The sequence below is a fragment of the Mastomys coucha genome, unplaced genomic scaffold (assembly GCF_008632895.1).
Source record: "Mastomys coucha isolate ucsf_1 unplaced genomic scaffold, UCSF_Mcou_1 pScaffold15, whole genome shotgun sequence".
Taxonomy (NCBI): domain Eukaryota; kingdom Metazoa; phylum Chordata; class Mammalia; order Rodentia; family Muridae; genus Mastomys; species Mastomys coucha.
This window is the reverse complement of record NW_022196897.1, coordinates 31,113,628-31,128,785: the sequence shown is the minus strand read 5'-3', so window position 1 is coordinate 31,128,785 and position 15,158 is coordinate 31,113,628. Positions and strand designations below refer to the sequence as shown.

The 15,158-nt window shown below is 36.9% G+C and overlaps 1 protein-coding gene across 3 annotated transcripts in view; it reads right to left on the bottom strand.

Annotated features, from left to right (window-relative positions):
• Kynu (kynureninase) overlaps window positions 1–15,158 on the bottom strand; it is a 128,646-nt gene that overhangs the window by 83,847 nt on the left and 29,641 nt on the right. For all 3 annotated transcript variants that reach the window (XM_031370146.1, XM_031370148.1, XM_031370147.1), the window contains exon 4: window positions 8,068–8,150. In XM_031370146.1, the coding sequence (XP_031226006.1) occupies window positions 8,068–8,150 (83 nt within the window). The remainder of the gene's footprint in view (window positions 1–8,067; window positions 8,151–15,158) is intronic.

The following is a 15,158-nucleotide window of genomic DNA, read 5'->3' as shown; positions in this document are numbered from 1 at the left end:
GGTCCTGAGTTCGTTCTGCAGATACACACACACACACACACACACACACACATACACGCACTCACACACTCAGAGAGAGAGCGAGAGGGAGAGGGAGAGAGACAGGGACATAGAGAGGGAGAAGGAAAGGAAGCGGGAGAAGTAGCAGAAGAAGATAATGAGGATGATATAGTAAAATATGCATAGAAAAAACAATTTTGAAGTTGTTAATTTTTCCTTTAAATTTGTGTACTTTTTCTTCCTAAGAAACTTTGTAACAAAGGTTAAAAGAAATATTATAATTATAAAAAATTGTCAATTTTGTTTGACAAACATAATGAATAAAACTTACATAAGAAGCGATTGCTTTAGACTAAGCACCCACATTAAATTTCCAATAAAGCAGACCTGAAACCACATTTCTGTTTCTAGTCATCCAAGTGAAACCAATTTCTTATCTAACTTTAGAAATTAGGATCTGAGAGATAGCCAGATTTCCAAACAGGTCATGTTTAAATGGCACAATAACATTTCCTGAGATAAATCTAGTCTACCTCCTATTTCTGTCTCGTTTGTTGTTATTGATATTGTTTTGGGGTTTTTTATTATTTTGTTTTTGATAAAACCGAACTCTTGTAGTTATTTCATAAAACTACTTACTCTGTTCCTGTGTTAGCAATTTCTCTTGTTTATCTCTGATGCTAGTGACTGAATCTATGGCCTTGATCTTGCTAGATCTGCACTTTTGTCATTAAATTAAGTTCCTATGTCCCTATAACTATTTCACACATTCTGATTTCATACATTCCATCCCTAAGGGAAGCTTTTCAAACTTAGGAAGTTCTAAAGGCAAGTTTGTTAAGACTCAGTGAGACAACTCATAAGTCTCAGAAACTCCCTAAAACTTACCAGATTCACAAAGCCTTTCTTCCCCCAAATTTAGTAGGCAGTAAGAATTACTAAGAAGGGCATACTTAGCCGGGTGGTGGTGCTACACTTGGGAGGCAGAGGCAGGCAGATTTCTGAGTTCAAGGCCAGCCTAGTCTACAGAGTGAGTTCCAGGACAGCCAGGGCTACACAGAGAATCCCTGTCTCGAAAAACAAAAACAAAAACAAAACAAAAACAAAAACAAAAAAAAAAAAGAAGGGCATACTTAACAGCCTGTTGAGCTACCAACAAATTGTACAAATAGCTCCAAGGTTTCAGCTCGAATATTTGTGAGGCATTGCCCCTGCTGTGGTGTGCTATCCATAATACAACTGCCTTTGTGTCACTCACACTACCATAAGTTATCCTAGAAAACTCATTAGGTCATCAAACTGGATTTTGATGGTATTATTACTTTTCTCTTTTTGTACATTTCTTTGTTGAGCATGAGTAGACATTTGTTAATGTCATACAACATCTAATTTAGGGTAATGTTACCTAATTCTAAAGTAAATATAAAACCAATAAAGTCTTACAAAGTTAATTTTGTACTTTCACACAAAATTTTAAAATGATAAAAAGAACTCTTTCTACTAATATAAGCTCTGAACTTTTTTATATTAAGGAAAAATATTTCTTTATATATACAATTTTAGAAGTAATATAGAATATAGTGTTTATTTAAATCATAACATTAATCTTTTAGAATGTTGCTTATAATTCACTTTCATGAAAGTTGTGTTTATCTTCTGTAAACAATAAAACAAAATTAGAGATATTTCACTGGGTAAATTATGAATTACAGCACAAATCCATGTATTCAAGTTGATAATCATATTTTTATATATGATTTGAAGCTTTGGAAAATTATTTATACATTTTTATTGAGTTTTATGTATACAAAGTAGATTTTTAATATTTCAAGAATAATTATCTTTTATATGCATTTTTATATTGGGAACTGAAACATTTCTAAATTAATTAATATAAAATTCAAATAAAAAGGTACAAAGAAAGGAAGAAATTTCTCATATGTTTGGCTCTTTAGTCCAAGCTTTTGATACAGAGCTCCTCAAACTCACTGCTTCTCCTGATGATAAAGAGGTCTGTTATCCCTAACAATGTGTGACTTAAGTGAAATTAGAAGACCATGTAACCAGATTGTTGGAACCTGTCATCTCATCTACCCACTGTTTAGGCATGGACAAGACAATGAGCCTCAGAGATCTCAGCTCCACAGGTTCTGAGCTGGAAAGCAGACCTGAAAGGGCCTATGGGGCCTCTCACATGGCTCTAAGCTTCTTGACTGATGTGCTGGGTTTTGTTCTTTAAATTGGGCTGGACAGAATTTGGAAAGTGTGTATAACTCTGGGAGGTGGCTGTCAGAATTTAATCAAATGATTGTTAACATAGTTCAATGTCAGAACTGGTTTCTAGTGTTAGGGACACTTCAGAATGTGAATCACATGACACTGTATAGTATTTGAAAACTAGATAACATGGAACAAAGGTGAATTAATGCAACATCTTCAAATTTAAAAATCTTCAGGGCTTTTTTTCTTTTCTAAACAAATGGGCTAACTATAGTCCTTTTTCATTCCCCTATTAATAACAGTGGAAGGTGACTGCTTTGAAATTTTTGCTACCTTTATGTGACATGCTTGTATTTATTGAGCAACAAAACGCTTGTACATTTAATGAGTTGCAATAGCCCTATAAACTTTTAAATAGTCAAAGTAAAATTATGTAGAGTTTATTGGCTTTATAAATAAATCTCACTAAAGAATATCATATTACGACTTCTCTGGCCTGTATATAAATAGACTAACTCCCCCTTTGAGGATGATAAATACTAAACACAAAATAACAGGGTTAGAATGCAGTTGTTATCTAAAAAAACCCAAAAACCTAGTATACACATACACACACAAACACACATACACACACTGTACAGCTAAGGAAACATATACTCTCATGTTGAATTAAAATAAACACACATTCCCAGATTTTCCTTTATTATGTTAGTAATTTAAATAAATATGAATAGTATTCAAAACCTGAACCTTGTGGCTGCTCTATGGAACCGCCAACTCTAATGCAGAGTATTTCTTTGTAAGTTCCTTCTTTTATCATGCACTGTGATTTCTGACAGCTCTGTCAAGGGTGTTGCTCTTAGAGAACCTCCAGTAGATCAGGGGATACTGCGCTTCTACCCTTCTTGAGCTTGGATGCCCTTTGTTAACCTTGGTTATTGTGTTCCAGACCCCAGGTAGCACACACACCCTACAGCTTCTTATGAAAGCTCTTAATGCAAATCTCACTCTCTGAGCCTTTTTGTGTGCTGCCCTAGAAGTGGCGCTTGTACATTCCTGAACTCTTTCATAGCAGCTATACTTTTGGTCTGTGGAGACACATTTGCTTATATTGTTCCTGTCATCTTTTGGAAGGTATGGTATTTTTAGTATGCCCTAAATATTCAGATTCCATAATACGGCCTCATTAGACAATAGAAATTTGCACATTAGGAACTCAATAAAATTGGAAATTAATGTTACTTTTGCTTGCAATTTTTTTTTCGAGACAAGGTTTCTCTGTATAGCCCTGGCTGTCCTGGAACCAACTCAAAAAGCCCTCAAACTCAGAAATTCACGTGCCTCTGCCTCCCAAATGCTGGGATTAAAGGCGTGCACCACCACTGCCCTGCTGCTTGCAATTTCTGATTCAGAGTTAAACTTTTGTAATAGATAACATAGTAATGTAGTTTACAATGTAAAAAGATGACCATTAAGCATGTAATATTGTTGATAGTAAGGTGATCCCAGTAAGTTGCTTGGTGAGAAGGAACTAGTCCCCTGTTTGAACTTTAGATTTAAAACACAAAGACGGCACATAGTCTTCAGGTGAGTTCTAACTGACACTAAGAGCATGTTTACATTTATACATTATGAATTAAGTGTGTCTTCTCAAGGTCATATGCTGAAGTCCTCATCCCCTATATTAATTAATGACTGGGGCCATAGGGGTGAGGTCTTAGTCCCACTGGGTAAAAATGTGAAACTGGTTTCTGAAAGCCAGGAAGAGAGCCTGGTAGTATTTAGATCACGAGCTGTTGGCCTCAGAGAGACAATATGAGTCTTTCCCAAGCTTCCCAGTTTTTGTTATGGCAAGCAGGGAGGACTGACACGCATGCTGTTCCTCTACCTGGGCCAGGTTCACCTTATTTACAACACTTCAGTCTTCTCTGGTACTCTGATGTAAGAGGAGCCTGGAGCAGGCTGGTGGTCCCAAGCAGGAGTAAGAGGAACTGGTCATATGGATACTATGTATACCTTCTTTTACTAAATCTTTCTTTTATTTCTATCTTCATACATACTCCTTTATGCAATTGACTTGGTAATTTCCAAACCTTTGAAAGATAATCACCAGAGTAACAGGAGGGTTGCCATTTGTCTGTTGTGTTTTTTTATTATTATTATTATTAGACTAAAATTTCATTTATTGCATGTTTGTTTTTATTTATTTATACAAAAGCAATTAGCAAGTGACTTCCTCTAACAAACTCCTTCATTTGTTTTGGCTTTCTATTGTATCCATTGAGAGCTTATATATTTTTTCTAATGCTTAAATAATTTCTGAGTGAGAGTTCGGACAATATATCTTTCCATGCATATATCTGGTACTCAGTCAACTAAAAACTAATTCATGTGGTAGCCCAAGTCAAGTTGATGAGTTGTGGGTTCCTTGTGTTTCTGTGTGTGCATGCTGCCTTTTGTTTTGTAGTCAGGATATAACCAGGAATCCTTTTTTTCCTCATTTATTCCTCACTACAGCCTTGAAATTTTCAGCAAAGGATCAGAAGTTGTTTTTGAATAATCATTCCATTCCTTACATTTGATTGGTTTGCCATAGCCTTTCTGAGTACGTCTTACTTCTCTATTCTAATTCTGCTTGTTGTCCATGTAGATGAAATCTTCTAGTGGTTTGCCCAGAATCAAATGAGACAAACATAAGACAGTTTTATACTTTCTGACAAGGGGGTAAGATTTTAGAAAACATTTGCAAACCAGGAATTTCCTACTAAAATACGTCAAATATTTTCACACAGCATACAAAAATTTAAAAAGTGTAATGTACTCTAAATTTCACATAAAATTTCAGTCAATGCTGAATATTCAAGTCAACAAAATAAGGTATTATCTAAAAGGTCATTAATTCTACCAATAGGATACAAAATTTAATTTAGGAAACTCATTATGCCACAAGCTAACACCAGTCTTACTACAGTTAAAGTTAAAAGGATGAATGTTTGGGCCATATTACTACTACAAAGTGGCTAAGATACATGCCCAGCACCCAATGTTGGATGGCTCACAACTGCCTATCAGTCCAATTCAAGGGGATTCAAAGGCCAATTCAGTTTATAAAAAGGAAGCAATGAATTTGGGTCTTGCTTACAGTTTCAGACAGTGACTTAGTGATCATTGTAAGGGGAAGTTCTGACTCTAATCCCATTTCCCCAATTGGTTCTTGATTTGTCAAATAATGAAGGGGGGGCAATTGCTGGAGGAAGGGTACAGCTGGGACTTCTGGGCCCCAGGAGGAAAAGGGAGATGCAAATGAATGAGAGGGGGTTTTTCTGCCATGCTTTGGAGAAAGAAGGATGCAACAATCACATAAGGCCTCAGAGAGAGCTAGGGCCTGAGGCTTCTACTATAGGAGGGTGGCCAAAGATGTTTGACAGGGATTAGATGGCACAAGCTACTCAGTTTAGGGCAGAAGGAGAGACAGAGGTAATAAATTGTTAAGAGTGTCCTTTTCAATGCGGGAGTTATCTGTGCCCAGCAATTATGTCACAGAAGGCAAACTATAAAGTGACAAGCTGTGTGTGTGTGTGTGTGTTTTATTTTCGGATTCAAGGGTCTCGGGTTAGGGCTGGCAGCGCTGATCCCAGAGCTAAGCCAGGTGGAACAAAAGCACAGACAGACAGGAGGGGCCAGAGTATGGGCCACAGTCCCAGGTAAAGGCAGTAGAGCTTCTTAAAAGTACACAAAACAATCATTGTGAAAAAGAACATGGTGACAGGTAGGCATGGTGCTAAATCAGTAACTGAAACTTTACATCCTGATTGGCAGGCGGGATTTAAAGATAGGTGGGGCCTCAAAGCTCCAAAACCTCAAAGCCTACCCCAATGACACACCTCTTCCAAGCTCCTCTAACAGATCACAGATTAGGAGTAATCTTTCCTAAACAGTCCACTAGCTAGGAATCAAACATTCAAATGTAAGAGTTTATGCGAACCATTCTTATTCTACCAAATAAACACACACACACACACACACACACACACACACACACACACACACACACACACACACACACACACGTTGTTCAAAAAAGCAGGGAGGGCCTGGGCTGAGGCCCGCCTGGCTGGCTGAGGCTCTCTCCCCTGGGTGGCAGGGGGCCTGGTGCTGAGGCCCAGGTCTCTCTCTCCTCCCAAGGGCTGACCTGTTTGCTGCACGGCGCCTTAATTAAAAAGGAGGCAATGTATGAATGAGTTATTTTATTGTAGGAAGGATATGCTAGTTAAGTAGAGAGAGAGAAAGGAGAAGAAGGAGAGAGAGAGAAAAGAAGGAGAGGGAGAAAGGTAGAGAAGAGGACAAAGGGCAGAGAGGAGAGAGAGGGGAGAGCAAGAGGGTAAGAGAGAGGGAGGGTAAGGGTAAGAGAGTGAGAGGTAAGGGTGAGAGAGGAGTAGGAGAATAAGAGAACAAGAGAGTGAGGAGCAAGAGGAGAAGGGTAAGAGAAGAGAGTGAGGGTAAGAGAGTGAGGAGGGGGCAAACCACCCCTTTTATTGTATGGGGCGTGGCATGCCTGGCTTGTGGTCAGATGACTGTGTGTAAGGTTCAGCTAGAATGCTGGGAGTTTGAGGCAGTGTCTTCCTGATAGAGTACACATCTCCTGCAGGGGCAGCTGTGAGGGGTCTGGGCTGAAATCTGAGCCATTGGGGCCAGGAGCAATTCACCGAACACCTACCTTCCCTCGTAAGCAGATGCTCAGTGGGTCTCCGGGGTTCCGAGGTGGCTCTGCTCTACTGGACTCCGGCTGTCAGAACTGCTCACTGCCTCCCCCCCCCCCCACACTTAAAATAATTAAACATTGTTCATTTATTTTTTAGTTAGTTGAGTTTATGATGGGGTTTCACTACATAGCCTTGTTGGCCATAAACTCAGCATCCCCATGCCTCATCCTTGGTCCCTTTATCAAGCTTGTTCTTAATTTAATTAGATCACCAAGATTTAAATTGAAACAATTTTGTGCTTTATACTAAACATATTAATAAAAATTAATTTTTATCATGTAATGGTATTACAGTATTCATATATATATATATATATATATATTTTTTTTTTTTTTTTTTTTTTTCCAGAGCTGAGGACCAAACCCAGGGCCTTGCGCTTGCTAGGCAAGCGCTCTACCACTGAGCTAAATCCCCAACCCCCATTTATATTTTTTAAAAAGTTGATTACAATGAATGAAATTGTGCTTTTCCTCATAGATGGGATTTAAAGGTATATAAGAAGCTGAACATGCCTATAATCCCTAAATGTAGGAGACGAAAGCAAGTGTTCTGAGTAGCCTGGGTTATAGAGGAAGATTCTGTTAGAAACAAGGAGTGACCTAGCAGGCCTGGGTACAACTTACTGGAGAACACTTGCCTATTGGGAGGGAGGGACTGGGGCTCATCCCCAGTATCACAAAATATAGAATTAAGTAAACAAATAATTGAAGTAGTTAAAGATTATTTTTATACATATAAATTGATATTCTATTCCACATAAAAATCTTTAAATAATATTATATTATTAATAATATATAACTACATTATATATTATTATATTAATAATATACAATTATATTATCTATTATTATATTTATGTTATTAAGTAATTACATCATCATAAATATTTATATATTGTTTTATATATATATGTATGTGTGTGTGTGTGAGTGTGTGTGTGTGTGTGTGTGTGTGTGTGTGTATCACCATTATGGGTTAACTTAGAAATTAGAATGCCAGTCAATAAGGACTATTACTTACTTTTATAGCGAAACTATATCTCCATAATTCTATTGAAAAAACATATGCTATGCTTTGTACTTACCTACAATGTCCTTCATAAGGCTTACAATGCTCTCATCCCCTATAATCCAAGGACGTTTCCCTACATCATGACCATAGGCTCCCCTGAAATTAAAAAGAGACATATCATTTCTTAGTTGTATGGTGGTGATAGTGGAGTGTACGTGTGTGTGTGTGTGTGTGTGTGTGTGTGTGTGTGTGTGTGTGAGTGTGTGATTTTCTTTTTCAAATGTTAACAGGTAAAATGCTTCTGTGTATGCCAACTTAGTCTAGAGGTAGTCTTCAGGTTCCTCTACTGGAACATTTTCAGAAGTTGGTGTCCCTGTTTTGGGAGGTAAAGGTCATTTAAAAGGTAGAGCCTATCTGAAGGAAGGAGGTAATGTGGGGGTGCGGGTGGGGGTGTTGCAAGGACATGAGTATTGAAGGCCAGTCCTGTGTCTTTGTTTCCTAATCTCCTCAGATATGAAACAGCCCAGAAGCAGAGAGCTGTAATCACTGTCACACACTCCTACCCTGGTAGACTATATCCTTAAACTATGATCCAAAATAAATCTTTCCTTCTTTAAATTGAGTCTTTACAAGCTTTGGTCACACTGACAAGACAAGTAACCAATATCATACCTTTGTAATGTTGACATAGTAATATTAACATACAACATTTTAAAATCTGAAGTGATACCTGGTTATAGAGTCACCTTTTTTATTATTGCTTAGATTTTCTAATGTTGTTCATGGGAGATTACCCATGTGCTATTTCATTTTTAAAAATATTTTCTAGTCTAAGCTACTATATTTTTGCTTATTTTGAAAAGTTCAAAGCTTTTGGAACACTTTACCTATGTACTTGTAGCCAGCAATTAGCATCTATACAAAATTATATATACTATTTTGTTTTGGGAAGGCAAAATTTATTAATGTGATAAAATATATACAGTGATTATACTTGTGATAATATTTTATAGGAATAATAAAATTTGATAACAATCATAATCAACACTATATTTTTATCTATTTTCTAGTGATTGACCTATCAGATTATAGATCAGTTTTATTACTACAGTAAATTTTCTAGCAAGTTTTGGGGAGGGGCCAGAAAATGCAAAAGAATACTTCAGTACACAGAAATTTCCATCATATAAGGAAGAATAATACACTTGGAAGTGCAGAGGTAATTAAATAAAAATGTTTAGAGGAGCATGTGGAGTGCTGCTGTTGCCTGTTCGTGTCTCCCATAACTCTGAAATGGATTGGTCTGAGTCTGACACTTTGTAGACTGGGAAATAAGGCTATGCACATGGTTTTTACCTAAGAGAAGTCAAGGGTTAGCTACACCAGTTCAAATTCTCATTTGCCTGCAGTGAGCTGGGATGCCTGCACATTTGATGCTGTGCTACCAAAACCACGTTCTGAATGTTTGACAGTTGGCCTTTATCAGAAAGTATGAGTCAACTTCAAGTCTCTACTGGAGGGAAACCACACTTATTGGAAGCTTACTGGGGCTAGTTTTCCACATCTGTAAAAGTAGATAAATAAGTGACAATATGTTCCTTACAGGGTTAGCAGAAAAAGTAAATGAGATAAGATATAAAAAAGATGGATGCACAATATTTCTTTGCTGACTCATCACTTCTAATGTAAATCTAATGCTTAACTGCCTTCATCAATATGTGGTACATAACAGGAATTTTTAAGCTAATATTTCCATTACCATATAAACTGAGATGAAGGAGAAGGACTTTCAGTGTGAATAAACATAGACTACTAAGAACTAGGAGGAAGAAAAGGGCAATTCAATTGCTAGTTATTATTATTCATATTATTATTAGATAGCCTGCAGCTTGCCTCTCTAGACTCCCAATATAAATGTTAAAGACAAAAATCATTATCATTAAATGGTAGTTAAAGGCAGATACTTGGATCCTTTTTTATTTTAATCACATAGAGCTCCCTGGCCTTTGCTAATAGCACAATATATCTTATTACATCTAGGTAGTAAAATTCTATGTTCTGCCTCAGAGAATTTATATCTCAGAATATTATGCCACCTACTTCTCACTCTGGTAGACACCATGGTAATAATCTTTAGGGATATGTTTCTCCCTGCAAGCCTTTTGGCATCTCCCTCTCTTTAAAATATTACACACTAAGGCTACTTCCTCATTTTGTCAGCCCACTAGCCTGAGGTAGTGAAATGTGTTTAGAACATTTTATCCAAATAAACCCAAAGTAAAGTGGTCTGTCATTAGGAAGAATTGATGTAGATTGAAGTGCAGTTATAAACATATGTGTTAAGAGCTAAGAAAGATACGAGATTGCTTTCATTCAAAGTTGCTTAAAATAAACCTAGCACAGCTGCAAATCCTTTACAAATGTTGGAAAAGGAGTGTGAAGAGTTAACATAATATCACAGCATTAATAATTGCCAGGAGTGGGGTGTTTTGTGAGGTGGCTACAAGCAATATTTGCTCATGAAATTAGATTTCAGGATACAACATCTAATTAGGAAGTTAATAGAAGTTTGGATTCTCTTTAAAATAGGACCATATTTTACCCATCCTACAAAATGAGAAGAGGCCTTATTTTAGAAACCTTTCCCAGTAAGTAAGTCAATAAATTTTCAGAGCTTTTCTTAATGAAGCACAATTTAATCCATGATCGAATTGATGAATAGCTAACAATAGATCTAAAATCTGTATTTTTTTAATTCATATGTTCCATTTTATTTAAAAGAAGAAACTCATAGTTGAATAAAACTGTTGTAGTGGTCTTCAGATGAAAACTACTCTGGCCTACTTCATCACTGCAGTAGCCATAGGAACACTGCCATGTAAATCATCCCCTGTCAGCTAGGTGGAGTGTTCCTGAAGTATAAATCATCAGGACATTTCTTCTTTAACTAATCCTGCCTAAGCTGTCAATCTTTTACAAAAGCCCCTCTGAAGGCACAAACATAGCAGGCATTACTCCAAGACAACATCAATCTAGCAGATTTGAGAATACACATGACTTAAATATCGTGGTTCTAGGTTCTGTCTTTGGGATGTAATGTGTGTTTCTCAATATAAAATATGCTCTTATGATTGATGGATTTTTGCCTTCCTATTGTAGTTCACAATTATGATTATTAACTTATGTTACTTTCCTTTAGTAATGTAGACTAATAGCTTATCTTTTCTCAAATTCCACAGGTTTGAAGAATATTATTATTTATTATTATCAAACATTTCTCTTTTCCTTTTGATACAACATCTTGCTCTATATTTAATGGTATTTTGTTTTGTTTTATTTTGTTTTTCAAAACAGGCTGGCCTCCAACTCAGAAATATGCCTTCCTCTGCCTCTCAAATGCTGGGATTAAAGGCATGCACCACCACTGTCCAGCAATTATACAAATTTTTATTGATAATTATTACATAGCAAATGAGTCTGTTTATCTTACAACTTTTCTACTTCAAAATGTTAGAATCATATAAATAATTTCATTTGAGAGAACACATATATTAAATTAAAATATAATTTATCTGTTAAGATCAACTTTAGAAGCATCATGAATGAAAATCAAAGTACAAAATAACAGTAATAAGGATTTTAAAACAAAGACAGAGGTAAAAGTTAATAAAACTTGAGGGTTTGCAATTTTTTCTTCAGTAAATTGTGAAGAAACACTTTGAATGACCAGAGCCTCCATATATCTCTTCAGAAGTAGTAAGTAAAAATGTAAGTCATCAATGTAGCTGTAATTAAAGGAGGAACATTTAAACTAGTGGTTTGGAACTTTCCTAATGCTGCAACCTTCAAATACAGTTCCTGACGTTATGGTGACCTCCAATCTAAAATTTTTTTTGTTGCTACTTCATAACAGTAATTTGTTACCTATGTTTTCCAATGGTCTTAGGCAAACCCTGGAAGTGTTGTTAGACTCCTGAAGGAGTTGTAACCTACAAGTTGAGAAATGCTGATTTAAATAATTTAAGTCATGTGGGCAGAGACTTGACTAGGACTCACAGTTTTATAAAACATGATTAAGGCGCATGTACTATCCATCACTGGTGATGTGGCAAGTAGCATTTGGGAAACAGAGAGTAGGCTTCAGCAAGCACCAAGTTTTCTCAGACCTTAATATTGGAGAATTGTGAGAAAATGCATTTTATTCTTTATAGGTTTTTCAGTATCTGGTATTTTGTTATTTTAGGGTTTTTATAAAGTCCAGCACTAAAACACTGTGTTTTGATCATTGACTTTTCTTTAGTATCAAGTAATCAAACATGATGTTTGGAGAGTATAAGTTATGATCAGAAATAAGTTATGCGGTAGGTAAATAGGCAGGATGTCTTCATTCAAGTACAAAGAAAAGAAAATGATATTTCCTTCCTCGACATCCATAGACCTATGTGATATCTCACTTTGTCAAAGTATATTGATACTTTGAATGCTACTGTTAAGATTATGATTTTTATCAAAAACAAGGATATAGAACTAAACTGAGAATTCACAATAGAGAAATCTCCAATGGCTAAGAAGAACCTAAAGAAATGTTCAAAGTTCTTAGTGATCAGAGAAATGCAAATCAAATGACCTTGAGATTCCACCTTACACCAATCAAATGGGCTAAGATCCAAACCCCAGGGAAAACACATACTGGCTAGAATGTTGGTGGGATTGCAAATTGGTATAACTACTCTGAAAATCAATCTGAAGGTTCTTCAGAAAATTGGAAAAAGAACTATCTAAAGACCCAGCAATACCACTCTAGGGAATATATCCAAAAGATGCCACAGGGGCATGTTTTCCAGCATGTTCATAGCGACCTTATTTGTGGTAGCCAGAAGCAGTTAACAACTCAGATGTCCCACAACAGAAGAATGGATACAGAAAATGTGGTTCTTTTATACAATGGAATACTACTCATCTATTAAGAATGAGGACATCATGAATTTTTCAGACAAATAGATAGAACTAAAAAATATCATCCTGAGTGTGGTAACTCAGACCCAAAAGGACATGCATGGTATGTACTCAGTAATTAGTGGTTATTAACCACAAAAAAAAGGAGAGAGAGAGAGAGAGAGAGAAGCTAAAGGGCCCAAGTGAGGACACCTCAGTCCCACTTTAGTGGGAGAAGAAAGAAATCACAAGTGGGGAGGGAGGGAGGGACCTGGGAGGGAAAGTGGATGGAGTGGTGTGGTGAAGGGAACCTGATTTGGTATTGGGTGAGGGAAAAAGACTGAAGTCCTGAGGGTCAGCAGAAAAAATGGAAACAGGCAATCTCAGGAGGTTGAGGGAATCCTCCAGAATTCACTAGAGACCTGGTAGGTAAGAGACTCTCATGACTCAAAGAGAGGGACCTTAGATGAAATGCTCTAATAGTAGGGAGAGGGAACTTATAGAGCCAGGAAGACAGGACATCAAACCAAAACCAAAAACTGCCAGCCATCAGAACAGGGAACATAATGAATGGAAAATATATTTGCTTATTCTTATTCTCCTCTTGGTGTTGCCTTAGTTAGAGGTCAGGAATCCCAAAAGAGTGTTTGTTCCTGCTCTGGTTTCTCTCTTCAGCTAAACGAGCACCCTTGCCTGGAGGCTGTTACAAGGATTTGATTGAAACTGAGAGAACCCCATGGGACTGACTGAGCAGAGCACCCTCTCTCTGTGCCTCATCCCACTTCTTACTGTATGTTCTTTAAAAGCCTCCAGAGTAACAGGTGGATGACTTACTTGCTCCTGCTGTGTAGGATCTTGACTCATCTTATACCATACTCCCTGCAATTGACATGTATCTAAAAGTCACCTGCTGTGCTCTGTGAATTTCACTATTTAAATTTGTGAGCCACTGATTCAGCATAAGTTCTGAGTGACCATGAGTTTCTGGCACTCTGATTTCAGAGAAAGTCTATCTGGGGTGAGTGAGAAAGTGTCTCCCTGAATTCTAAGCCCCACTCCCCCATTTCTTACCATCTCAATACTATTTAAGGACATATTCTAATATAGCATATATAGAGACACTTGTATGCACATATATCTCTATGCTATAGAAAAGTAACTATGCAAGATTCTATCAAGGGGTGATGAAAATATGGGACATGCATACAGAAGAATTTTATTGAGCTATAAAGAAAATGAAATTTTGAACTTTTATAGTAAAATAATGGGTCTGGAAATCATTCTATCACATGAAAAAGTCCAGACTCAGAGTGAGAAATAATTCATATTCTCTATCATTTGAGACCATATGTGAACATGGGGGTGGATGTATGTCATGAAACTAGAAATGGGACTCTATAGCAGGTAACAGATGTTTGGAAGATGGGGATTAGAGTCCCATGCATAAGATACGAAAGGTAAGACAGAACTACAATAAATAGAGTGGTACAAGCCAGGGATCAAACACAGAGTAGAGGGAAAGAGGAAAAACAAAAATAAATTTTGTATGAAAATACCATATTGTAATTTTTTAAAAGGAAAAACTTGATGTAGCTAATAGGTTTCTTTGATTGAGAATTTTCTATTGGTCAAATGAGAGAGGCATAGACCTGGCTTGAGTATCAGCCTTGGAGCAAAAGTGGTTTTGAAGGACACAGAGAGAGTAAAATTGAATCTGTTAAAGCTTACCACAATACTGGGAAGTCGCAGATCTAGGGTCAAATGGCAAAATGGGAGATTCATACGGAAACCAAAACAATAGTCAGAAATGTAACAGAAAGGATGAACAACCTACCACAGTGCTACAGTTTAAATGAAATCATGTTTAAATTGAAAGTTGAACGCAGAGCAAGGATTAAAAAAAGAAATGGTCTAAACTTGACATAAGGGCTCCTTAAGGTAAGGCTGCCACAGACTCTATCTCAGAGGGACAAAGTCAGTTTTCTACTGTGCCTCCTGGAAGTTTCCACCCAAGGCTACTCTCATTAAATCCAGCGCAGTTGTGAAGGATCCCAGAGTCTCCTGTGTTTCCCTAGGAATCACTAAAGTTATCCCTCGTGCCCTCCTCTTTAGCTAGCCACTCCATTAAGGAAAGTTTCTTTCTGTCTGCTCGAACAACCTGCTTTCTCTCAACAATTTCTCTGTTGTCAAAAAAGTTTGCAGGCGCTCTCATTACTCGGAGCTAAGGTG